Here is a 12,588-nt window from a genome sequence, read left to right as displayed (position 1 = left end):
GCGCTGGGCTCTCCAAATCACGGACAAACAGGATCCCACATTCTTGATTTTTAGTTCACAAACACTTCTTGTAATAACTAACTACTCCTGACATTTTGGACATGTTAGCTCTTTATGCAGTAAAGTTACAGCGGGATACAAATAATATCAGGCTGATCCTGCCGTAATTTGTTCCCCCTGTTCAAATCCCGGACAAACAGTATCCCACAGCTGTTTATGTGTTTAAACCCATTTTGCACAGAGAGACATTTTTTGAAAAATGTATTGACAGCAATGTTGAAAATTATTACACAGGAAAAAAACAACTACACCTAAAATAATCACAGCGTGACGCCTCTGCCTTTCTAAATGCAGGGACAGTAACTGCGTGTGTGTATGTAAGCGTGTAAAACCTGCAGATAGTCAGATTAACAGTAACAGTATTTTGTCTCTATCTGCAGGTTTGGTTTGGAAACATATTTGGCGATGCTTCATCTCCTGCTTTGTGTTTGTGTGGGCGCCCGTGCTAGCAGTGTCCAAGCATTTTGGTTTTTTTTCCCCTTTTCATACCGCGCCCCCCCCCTGCAATGGCTCTGCGCCCCCCCTAGGGGTCGGGACCCACAATTTGGGATGCTCTGCATTAACAGATGTTATAAATGAAAATACCTACCTACACCAGTATGTTTAGCAAATGTTACTTCTTTTAGAGCGCGTCAGGCAAAATGTAGATTTTACTCCTCTTGGCAAAGCGGCTGTGTTTGGAGCATGCACACCATAAAACCGCCCCACAGGACAGGTTTAAAAAAATAGAGATTTTAAACCTACAATGTTCTCCTGAAGCCAGCAAGTGAAAAATGTCAAGAACCCAAAGCAGGACAGAGGAGGCTGAAGCATCCTGTCTCCTAAGTGCTTCCTAAGGGAAGTATTGATGTACCTCTCCTTGTGTTCAGCTCTGATCAGGGCTGACATGCAGAATCTTCCCAAAACTGAGTATTTGTCTGCTCCCTGGAAGAAACTTTCAAATTAAAACCAGCATTAAGAAATCCATCCATTCCTTACAAATATTTTTTCCACACTCACCCAGAGAGAGGGGAGACACCAGGAAAGCATCTGCACTCCACAAGAAAAGTATTTGAATCAATGTTCATGATGCCAAAAACTGTAGATGCTGCCTTTTCTGTGCCTTTGTTCTATACACACCCATCATGTCACTAATGTACCACAAATATCTGAGATTTATGAGTGTGCTCTATTATTGGTGCTAGCAGCTGACAGTCTCCTCCTTGGTAAGCAATCTTGGTTGGTTGCCCAGGTTCTCCATTGAAGGTCCTGCTGGGTCCACACTTGTTCCAGTTTACATTTAAGGACCTCCATCAGAATCAGGGTCTGGGAGGAGCAGCCACCTCCTCGACACAGTGGAGGATGACTCACAATTAAACTCACAACAAAGGCAACAAAGATTTCAGACCAAAAAGCTTGTCCATTCTTTGGTCAGAGAAACTGATTTCTGTTGTTTCAGTGCTGCTCTGTGTGCAGTGTCTCTGCTTTCTTTAGAGAGCCTCACACGTGTAGCAGAAGTAAAACTGCTGACTGTGAGTTTTTCTATCCTTGTATGCTGAGTGTGCTGCCACTAAACTAGCACTGCAAATTATTCCACCCACAGCAAGGTCAGTCTGGAGAGCTGAAGACGATGCTTACTGTGGATGGTATTATCTTGGTGTCCAGGAACTCAGAGGAATCCTGGTGTCATTTTTCACCAGGATATGTCCTTCAGTCAAGTACACTATATTGCAAAAAGTATTTGTTCATCTGCCTTCACACAGATCTCACATCCCATTCTTAATCCACAGGATTTAACCGTCTGGGGTCCAGGATATGATTGGCCGTTTTCAACTACTTTTGATTTTACCTCTTTCACCTTTAAAAACTGTTTATCTTTGCCTTGTTTGGTATCATCTTTTCAGCACAACTCACTTGTCTGAATTTTTTTTTTCTTCATTTTAAAATACCGTATTAATTCAATTCAATTCAATTTTATTTATATAGCGCCAAATCACAACAAAAGTCGCCTCAAGGTGCTTTATATTGTACAGTAGATAGCACAATAATAAATACAGAGAAAAACCCAACAATCATATGACCCCCTATGAGCAAGCACTTTGGCGACAGTGGGAAGGAAAAACTCCCTTTTAACAGGAAGAAACCTCCGACAGAACCAGGCTCAGGGAGGGGCGGGGCCATCTGCTGTGATTGGTTGGGGTGAAAGAAGGAAAACAGGATGAAAGACATGCTGTGGAAGAGAGACAGAGATTAATAACAGATATGATTCGATGCAGAGAGGTCTGTTAACACATAGTGAGTGAGAAAGGTGACTGGAAAGGAAAAACTCAATGCATCATGGGAATCCCGGCAGCCTACGTCTATTGCAGCATAACTAAGGGAGGATTCAGGGTCACCTGGTCCAGCCCTAACTATATGCTTTAGCAAAAGGAAAGTTTGAAGCCTAATCTTGAAAGTAGAGATAGTGTCTGTCTCCTGAATCCAAACTGGAAGCTGGTTCCACAGAAGAGGGGCCTGAAAACTGAAGGCTCTGCCTCCCATTCTACTTTTAAATACTCTAGGAACAACAAGTAGGCCTGCAGAGCGAGAGCGAAGTGCTCTAATAGGGTGATATGGTACTACAAGGTCATTAAGATAAGATGGGGCCTGATTATTTAAGACCTTGTATGTGAGGAGCAGGATTTTGAATTCAATTCTGGATTTAACAGGAAGCCAATGAAGGGAAACCAATACAGGAGAAATCTGCTCTCTCTTTCTAGTCCCTGTCAGGACTCTTGCTGCAGCATTTTGGATCAGCTGAAGGTTTTTCAGTGAGTTTTTAGGACATCCTGATAATAAAGAATTACAGTAGTCCAGCCTGGAAGTAATAAATGCATGAACTAGTTTTTCAGCATCACTCTGAGACAGGATATTTCTAACTTTAGAGATGTTGCGCAAATGGAAGAAAGCAGTCTTACATATTTGTTTAATATGTGCATTGAAGGACATGTCCTGGTCAAAAATGACTCCAAGGTTCCTCACAGCATTACTGGAGGCCAAGGTAATGCCATCCGGAGTAAGAATCTGCTTAGATACCATATTTCTAAGATTTTCAGGGCCGAGTACAATAACCTCAGTTTGATCTGAATTAAGAAGCAGAAAGTTAGCGGCCATCCAGGTCTTTATGTCTTTAAGACATTCCTGCAGTTTAACTAATTGGTCTGTGATACCTGGCTTCATGGATAGATAGAGCTGCGTGTCATCTGCATAGCAGTGAAAATTTATGCTATGTCTTCTAATGATGCTGCCTAAGGGAAGCATGTATAATGTAAATAGAATTGGTCCTAGCACTGAACCCTGTGGAACACCATAATTGACCTTAGTGTGTGAAGAGGACTCTCCATTTACATGTACAAATTGGAGTCTATTAGATAGATATGATACAAACCACTGCAGTGCAGTACCTGTAATACCTACAGCATGTTCTAATCGCTCTAATAGGATATTATGGTCGACAGTATTGAACGCAGCACTGAGGTCTAGCAGGACAAGCACAGAGATGAGTCCACTGTCAGAGGCCATAAGAAGATCATTTGTAACCTTCACTAAAGCTGTTTCTGTGCTGTGATGAGCTCTGAAACCTGACTGAAACGCTTCAAATAAGCCATTCCTCTGCAGATGATCTGTTAGCTGTTTGACAACTACTCTTTCAAGGATGTTTGATATGAAAGGAAGGTTGGAGATTGGCCTATAATTAGCTAAGACAGCTGGGTCTAGAGATGCTTTTTAAGTAAAGGTTTAACTACAGCCACCTTGAAGGCCTGTGGTACATAGCCGATTATTAGAGATAGGTTGATCATACTTAAGATTGAAGCATTAATTAATGGCAGGACTTCTTTGAGCAGTTTTGTAGGAATGGGGTCTAAAAGACACGTTGATGGTTTGGAGGAATTAATTATTGAAGTTAACTCAGAAAGATCAATTGGAGAAAAAGAGTCTAACTTAACATCGATGGTACTAAAAGTAGCTGTAGATAATATTACATCTGTGGGATGATTATTGGTAATTTTTTCTCTAATGATAAAAATTTTATTTGTGAAGAAGTTCATGAAGTCATTACTAGTTAACGTTAAAGGGATTGTTGGCTCAGTAGAGCTCTGACTTTTTGTCAGCCTGGCTACAGTGCTGAAGAGAAACCTGGGGTTGTTCTTATTTTCTTCAATCAGTGACGAATAGTAAGATGTTCTGGCTTTGCGGAGGGCTTTCTTATAAAGCAGCAAACTATTTCTCCAGGCTAAATGATGATCCTCTAAATTTGTGACACGCCATTTCCTCTCCAGCTTACGAGTTATCTGCTTTAGGCTACGTGTTTGAGAATTATACCACGGAGTCAGGTACTTTGGATTTGAGGCCTTAGTTTTCACAGGAGCTACAGTATCCAGAGTCGTACGTAGTGAGGAGGTAAAATTAACACAGTATTAACACAATTGATCTAAAATCAGACTAAAAACATAAAATCTGAGTAGAAAAAAGTTACATTTTGTACTGTAACAACCACAAATATGTTTAACCAATCATTTTCATCACTTGAAATGCAAATATAAACTGTACATTTTAAACACCTATGCACAAGTTTTACAAACAACAAAGTTATTTGCAGCTATTTACATAAAAATGCAGCCAAGATGTTTTTTTTATAAGACCATTTAAAACTATTTACAGAACAATCAGGTGTTCTGCATCAAATAAGATGCCACTCAAATTATTTCAGCCACTCCATAAAATAATTTCTGTCCACTATAAGACCGAGGAGAATACCACATGCCCGATACTTGCAGGCCTGCTGCTGTACTGGCCCATCGTGGTGAAGACGGACCAATTTACCAGTCGATCTACGTCCCTACCCTCATGGTCACGAGCTGTGGGTAGTGACCGAAAGAACGAGATCGTGGGTAGAAGTGGCGGAAAAGAGCCATTGATCAGTGTTCATGAGAATTTGCATAATTTGCCCATTGTTCCTTCAGTGGGCTGGTTTCAGTCATTATGCAAATGTGCTGTTTATAAGATTGGGGAAACCTGCAGTCAGCTGAGACTGAAGAAGTCACCTGGATGAGTGACAAAACGTTTCTCCCACTGAAGACGTCCAGATGAACAGAATCAACTTTTGGAGAATTACTTACCTGGATGTTTGAGCATGCATCTGTCAGGATAGTGTCATGGATGAGAGAAGGAGGACCCAAACGCTGGACTCACAGGTAGGTAGGTGAAGGTTGGTGTTTATTGTCAACAGTGTTGGGTAAGTTACTTTAAATTAGTAACTTAGTTACATTACTAGTTACTTCTCTAAAAAAGTAACTCAGTTACTTCAAGTTACTCGTTACTTTCAAAGTAACTAGTTACTAGGGAAAGTAACTTTGGTTTTACTCAGAATTCTCTTGTTAATGTGTTGCTTCCGTAACTGGATACCCAGCCAGATTGCCAGTCTTCTATCTTGCTTACTTGCCACAAGTGCACTGTGCCACCTACCAACAGAAAGGAAAAATAATGTGCACATTTCCACGAGAGAAATCACGCCTGGACCGTCGTTGACCGCCGCCATGATTCTAGCCTGCTTTTTACATCCAACACAAAACTGCAGTCGTGGTGCTTTTGATTGTACTCAGAACTCAGAAATTCTGCCTTCTGAATAGGAAGATGTAGGTAACACCAGACTGCAGATGAGCTGCATACAGAGCTGGACTGGGACAAAAAAAATCGTCCCGGGCATTTTGACTAGAGACCGCCCACCATTATAGGAAAAATCATAAAGCCTTTGAATGAAAATAAACACTGTTGTGACAGTGATGTACACTGTTCTGATGGTATATATGTATCAATCTATCAACTGTTTGTTGTAAGACTCAGATAATTATTTTTTAAAAGCGAGACATTTTAAATGAGAATAATAAAGAAAAGTATTTCCTTGTGCCCCCTTTCCTGTTAATGCCCTACCTGGCCCCTGGCAACACTTTGCTAGATCCGCCCCTGCACAGTTACCAGCTGTCAGCTACATAGAAAAGGATCCTGGTGTTATTTGTCTCTCAGAAACAGTTCATAACTTCCTTCAACTCATTCATGTCACCTAACAGGTAAACCTGTTTCTCCATCACCTGTTCAGCTCTGATGATTCAGTAAGGACATCTCCTGGTTTCATCTTCATGTTTCCCTCTCACCACATATCCAAACCGATATCATGACCAGCAGCTTTACAGCTGTGGCTCCAGCAAACATCAGCTGATACTAGAAATTAATATTAAATAAATTCTAACAACAGCTGATCAAGCTTAAACGTGCTGCTGTTGTTTAACGCGACATCCGCTGGTTTCCTCTTTCTGGCGCAAAGTGGGCGATAAATAAACAAGAGAGAAAAGCCGATCAGCTGATCATTGATCAGTTTCGTGATTGAAGTAGAAACGGGAGAGAATGAGAGAAGAAGAGGCAGCTGTGCAGCTTCAGCTTTGTGTCTTTTCATTGTAGCTGAAGTCCGGGACAAACTGTGTTCCTTTTCACCTCAGTACGAAACGCGTAATATTTTCTCTGAATACCAGACGATTCTGTTTTTACGGGACGGTTGGCAACTCTAATAATTAACCGTATGAACAAAATAAAGTTCAACATCAGTAACATAGCACCCACCCAGCTGTATAGAAACTCCGTCATGCTAGCTAGCACGCAGTACGAAAATGTCAGCATACCGAAAATAAACTCCACCTAAACTTGGTTTATATCTGACTCTGATAGACTGCAGGTCATAACTTCTTACCTGAAGTTCAGTTCACCTGACACGCGGACCGGCGGCCGCTTCGGGTCTCTCCTCTTGCCTCCCTTTTCCTTCATCCACCTGCTGGCCTCCACCACTTGCTAATGTTACTGAATCTGTGGAAGCTCCGCGATATCCACCACACGAAGTAACGAGTAACGAGCCTATCTAAATCCCAGTAACGAGTAACGCGTTCCTGGTTTTGGCATAATAACTAGTTACCGTGCTCGTTACCACAATAATAACGTAGTTACTGTAACGCGTTACTTAATAACGCGTTAGTCCCAACACTGATTGTCAACGGAGTGAACAAACAGAACAGAAGTAGAATAGGGCTGGCTGGCTGGACGACTGACTGAATGGCTAGCTGACTGAACGCAGGCGGAAACGACAACATAACATCAATGACACGACAGTGAACGAGTGGAAACAGAGGACTTAAATACACAGACTGATGAGGATGATAATGAGAGACCGGTGAGTACACAGCTGAACATAATCTGGCTAATAACACAAGAGACGAGCTGACACAGGAAAAGCAGGAAATGAGAACGTTGACGTGGCAACATAATGTAAACATAACCTAAATGTGACAAAACTGAAAACACTGGGTCACCGACCCAGGAACCCTGACAGCATCAAGCCACTTTATCTTTCATTTCTAGAATTAAGCACCAACTGCTACAAATTGGACATTTCTAAAATAAAAGATGCACTACATCAAAACACATCAGTAGATGAGAGGTGCAGATCATCTAGATACTGAGTTCAAAAGCATGCACTGGTGCAAGCTTACACACTGCCTGTGAAGTCTCCAGTAACACTGAACAATATATGCTGGCTAGGATCTCGCTCTACTGTAATAAGTCAGTTTTATATTCTAACTGGGAGTCTGTTAATATAGCACTCTTCTGATCGATACACATTTTTCTTTCATTACAACTTTTTTATCCTACACATTATAGTGTGATGTTTTAAAGAGTTTTCAGACTGTAGTGTGAAATAGCTGCTGCTCTGCCTTAACAACTGAAGTGGTCTCGTCATCCAGAATTAAAGCAGAAATACAGTAGAAAGTATAGTTACGGCAAAAGCTGCCATCATATTGCTAACAGTTACTGTACCAGCAAAAGTGAGGGTTTGGGTTAGGTCCGCTGTGTTTTAAACGTGTACATTTTCGTGTACATGATCTCCCTCTGCCCATCCTCCTCCTCTGTATCCCAGTCTGCCCAGTACGGCTTACACAGAACACCCAAATGGAAAACTTTGTGTTAGAAAAAGTGTAATGACAAAAACCTGTTTGAAATGTAACATGTTGTTTCTGAAACTCTAACCCCAACAGGTCTCATGTGTTCTGAAAGTCACCTCAACACTGGCAGGTTTTCAAAGTATTCAAACTAGTAATATCAGAACACAAAGAACTAAAAGAACTTTTCCAAACCAGTGAAACCGTGTAGTCCACATGAATAGTTGTAGTTTATTGCACTTTTTTGCAATTTATGTAGTTACTATGGACTTAATACATACATATTATTAAAATTTGGGCAATAACAGTTGTATTGATGTATAGCAACTTGAAATGCTCCCAAAAATGGCTCCACAGCATGTAAAAATATAAAGATAAGGTCTGGCGGACTTGGTTCTATGGTAGGTCTTAAAGGGTTAAAACAAAGGGAAAATGATGAAAAATTAATTTAGGAAAGAAATCAAAACATGATTCTATAAATCTTCGCTCTTCTGTGGTGCGTCAAGTTGACATCTACCCATCAAAAACCTGTTGAGAGCAGTGCTCAGTCCACTCATGAGGCCATCATTCAGGAATGAGCTCACTGACTTAAGCCCCTTTTCTATTTAGTACCTACTTGGAGTTAGTACCTACTACTGGCCACGACTCAACTTGCCACGATTAGTTTTCCATTATAACCCAGTGTGCATGCTTGTTGTCATAACAACGTGTCTGTGCATCTCACAACGTAATTATTATGCAATGCAAATGCTATAAGAAAGCGAACATATACCTGCTGCTTTTTGTCAGACTTGGGGAACACGTGTTGTTTTTTGTAGCCATTTTCCTCATTGCCTCATTTCAAAAATGGTAGTTTTAATTTATGTGAATGAGACGCTCTCATGACTCATCGAGTGACACTACTGACCAGCCAACTGTTGTCATGCAGTAGGACAACGTCACATTTTAGTACCTGCTCAGATCGCTTGGAACCCTGGCCGAGAAGGTACTAAAACAGTACCTGGTACCACGCATTTTGGCCAAATGGAAAACCCTGAAAACCGTGCCGTCGTTCCAGGTAGGTGGAAAAGGGCCATTACATCGTAATGATGACATCATCAGCATCATCACAATTTAGAGCATGCAGAAAAAGTCAGAGAGGCCACTAAACAGAAGACCTCATCATACTTGCTTTGGAGGATCTTTATGAACTTTTTCAGCTGTTGTGGCAGCATCCTTCATCTGATTGGCCGGCTCAGTCTGACGTAGCACGAGGGAAAAACCTGGAGCGTCACCAAGTGAAAGAGAAACTACAGCATGCACTGCCAGAAGCACGGTGGTGATTTCCAAACCATTTACAGGAAAGCCTCGGCCTTCAGCAACAGCAGCTGTGTGAGTTTATCACATTCATGTCACATGTCTGTTTGGACCATGGAACAGATCCCGATTCCTGTAAGTCACCCGATTTACTGAACGGTTTTCATTTGATGATGTGTTCTTACATAATGCTTCTTTACTGATAGTAACCACATCTTCACATTTGAATATTAAATTCATAAGGCGAGGCTGAGGCTGGGCCGTCAGTAGGGTTTGCAGTCCTCTATAACTCCTCAAGTGGAGATGTTGTTGAGAAAGATACTGAAGCCCAAACTGCTCCTGACATGTACCTCTTATTTTGTGGGTTTGTTCTGTGGAGTCTTTGTTTCAAACACTGCTGGGATTTCTTAAAGCCGCCACATGTGGAGCTGCATGTATCTGCCATCAACATGTTCTTCCAGTGATCAAGGCACATTTTATATAAACGATATTGTTTTTAATGAGCAGCTTCAAGTTTTCATCCTGTTCTTCTTCATTTAGACGACATCATCTTCACATTTTAATGTTTTACAATAACAAAAGATCAGAAATAATCTGTATGAGTCTGTAGGCATGAAAATATCGACGTACAACTTGTAGACTTGTGTTACTTTTATGTTTAGTACGTGACAGACACAGTTCAGTCTGAGTTAGAAAGCTGTGGCTCATAACTTATTGTTCTACATGGACCTAAAACCCTGACATGAAGCAATAAAAGATCAAAATAATACATAATGTACATAAATAATCTATATACTTCATGTCAATGATCTGAGTGTGCTGGCTGATGGTTTGACATCAGTATCACGTCACCTGAGCAGCAAGCAGAGAACAGGTGAGTCTGTTTATATTAATAACCTCCACAGAGGTTAGCAGATTATGAACAGGTGTGTCTGAACCACTTTAAACCCAAACGTGCTTCTGATACACTGAATAAAGAAATCAGTTTAAACCTGGTGCTGGAACATTTCTAAATGATGATTCAAGTCCATTCATCATGAATCTGAGCCTCAAATATAGAAAAATAACTTGATCATCATCTTTACACTAACACGTCCACAAACATGTCTAACACAAGCGGCATTTATCATCATCTGTCTCCCTGAAAGCTTCAGGTGAATGTGTCATCATGCTGTTGTCGATGGTGCAGGCGTACTGCTCCTGAAGATACTTCCTGTCAAATTTCTGTCCAGTAGAGTGATCACCGAGACAACCAGAGAAGTGAAGAGTCCCTTTAAACCTGGAGGAGAGGAGCACCAGGGACAGAGCCAAGGTCACCACAGAGAACGGGATGCTTTCATATTCCCGTCCTGGGAGGTTGTACGGGATGACGATGCGGTTCCTTCCTGGTGGGCCGTGTTTAGCTGAGAGAGACTCAAAGTGTTCCCACACTCCATCATCATCTCGAAGAGGGCTAACCGTGATGTTTGGGACCATCTGTGCTCCAGCTTTCTTCAGTGAGTTCCAGTGGTCTGGCAGGTTCACAGGTCGATGTTTGTCATCAGGAATAATACAGCCTTTTTCTTTCCTACAGTAAAAAACTCTGTGCTGAGGCCTCAGTTTTCCTGTAGCGACACCGTACACTAAACCAGAAGTGATGCAGTTCCAGGGAGAATACAGGAGCACGTCAGTGATGGTGGGCAGAGGCAGGTAACAGCTGGCTGCGATCATGAAGTCTTTGATTGCTCCATGAGCCACGAAGCTGATGTGAACATTATCACTGTGGTTCTTCTTCTCCTCCTCATCAATGTGTTTCTTCAGAAAGTCAAACATGTCTGTGAAGGCATCAGAGTTTTTTCTCAGCCACTGCAGGGTGACTTCATCTGTGCAGCTTCTCATTGCCAGCTTTGTCAATCTTTCCCTTTCATCACAGCTCCTCAGTCTGTCTGCTCTGCAGGGTGTAAATACAGCTAACCTCTGAAACAATCTTCTGAAACAGGAATTATGGAAAAAACATTTTAAGCATGACAAACATTTAATCTGTCCACAGATGGATCCTGAAACAAAATAAAGCCAAAATCTCCTCGTTTCATTTCACTCTTTGTTTCCAGACTTACTCCAGTTCCTCGTCTCTCTCCATCTCCTCAGAAGTTTGACTGTCTTTAGCGTTGTCCTTCAGGTGCTTCCTGTGGTTAAAAATTGACAACATGTCTTTCAGATCTCAGGTACATAAATACAGACTTTTGGTTTATCTTCGGTATTTTGAAAAGCTTGCAGTGAAATTGATCAGAATTCAGTTAAAGATTATTTTTTCCTAAGCAACAAACAGCCTTTCCACACCTGTGTCCTCATAGATGTGCATCACCTGCTCTCAACGGCTAGTAAAAATGTTGATGACATTTAAACCATAATGTATTAATGTGCAGTTATAGACACCACCCTGCTCATCATGTGGACAAACTAGCAAAGGAAAATTTTCAGAAAGACAAAAACGTCCCCTTACCTGCTCCAAAAACATCTGCTCTGACCCTGTGCAGCCTGTAGAATAGAATAGAATAGAATGTACCTTTAGTCATGGCACACCACCACACTGCAGGTCTTTGACTGGCTGACTAAATGAGCTGTATGTTATGAACGTACCTGGACAGTCACCAAATGAAAGTAAAAACTGCCCTGGGATTCCCCAAATGTGAAAACAAAAGTAAAAACATGACTCAGAGTTTCAGTACGAAGAGCTCAGGAGGACCTCAGAGCTGCGGTCACATTCATGAACACGAAGTCGGTTCTCTACACCAACGTGACCTGTTCGCTGTTCAGCTTCATGCTGCCAGACGGTGGGGGAGCTCTGATTGGATAGAATTTGTGGGTTATATCTGCCCCTCACTGGTAGATATAATTTAATAACCCCTCCCACAGCCACAGTTGTTAGCAGCTCCAACTCTGGGGCCTACACCTTTGTAGTGACATCCACACCTGTTTGCTTCATCTTACTTCTGTTTCATGTGGTTCTTTGATTTCTGCTATGGATATAAAAACATGATGTACAGATGCTGCTATAAGTTTGTTTACAACAACCACTGGCTCTCTCCCACAGCGTGCTTGTGTCCCCACTGCCAACCAGTTGCAGCAGATGGCCCCGCCCCTCCCTGAGCCTGGTTCTGCCGGAGGTTTCTTCCTGTTAAAAGGGAGTTTTTCCTTCCCACTGTTGCCAAAGTGCTTGCTCATAGGGGGTCATATGATTGTTGGGTTTGTC

General features: G+C 41.7%; 1 protein-coding gene and 1 long non-coding RNA gene across 3 annotated transcripts; one reads left to right on the top strand and one right to left on the bottom strand.

Annotated features, from left to right (window-relative positions):
* The first annotated feature begins 9,363 nt into the window (after positions 1 to 9,363).
* Positions 9,364 to 11,042, top strand: LOC120439776. Its single transcript, XR_005612754.1, has 3 exons — positions 9,364 to 9,491; positions 10,589 to 10,852; positions 10,930 to 11,042. It is a non-coding gene; the product is annotated as an uncharacterized LOC120439776 (long non-coding RNA).
* LOC116319379 lies at positions 10,432 to 12,438 on the bottom strand. Of its 2 annotated transcripts, XM_039610825.1 has the most exons (3): positions 11,839 to 11,902; positions 11,453 to 11,521; positions 10,432 to 11,325 (listed from the first exon to the last, which is right to left on the bottom strand). In XM_039610825.1, the coding sequence occupies exons 2-3, from the start codon at positions 11,473 to 11,475 to the stop codon at positions 10,464 to 10,466; spliced, it is 885 nt and encodes a 294-aa protein (XP_039466759.1). In that variant the 5' UTR covers positions 11,476 to 11,521; positions 11,839 to 11,902; the 3' UTR covers positions 10,432 to 10,463. The 2 variants fall into 2 exon arrangements, with proteins under 2 accessions (XP_039466759.1, XP_031594539.2); XM_031738679.2 differs by having other exon boundaries at positions 11,453 to 12,438.
* Positions 12,439 to 12,588: the final 150 nt, after the last annotated feature.

The sequence above is a fragment of the Oreochromis aureus genome, linkage group 4 (genome assembly GCF_013358895.1).
Source record: "Oreochromis aureus strain Israel breed Guangdong linkage group 4, ZZ_aureus, whole genome shotgun sequence".
Lineage (NCBI taxonomy): Eukaryota > Metazoa > Chordata > Actinopteri > Cichliformes > Cichlidae > Oreochromis > Oreochromis aureus.
The sequence above is the reverse complement of the archived record's forward strand: the minus strand, read 5'-3'. Positions and strand labels throughout refer to the sequence as shown.

Coding starts and splice junctions, on each gene's coding strand:
- LOC116319379 (XM_031738679.2), bottom strand. CDS start 11,544: ATGTTGTCAATTTTTAACCACAGGAAGCACCTGAAGGACAACGCTAAA. Junction 11,326..11,452: donor GAGAGAGACGAGGAACTGGA/GTAAGTCTGGAA, acceptor TTCCTGTTTCAG/AAGATTGTTTCAGAGGTTAG.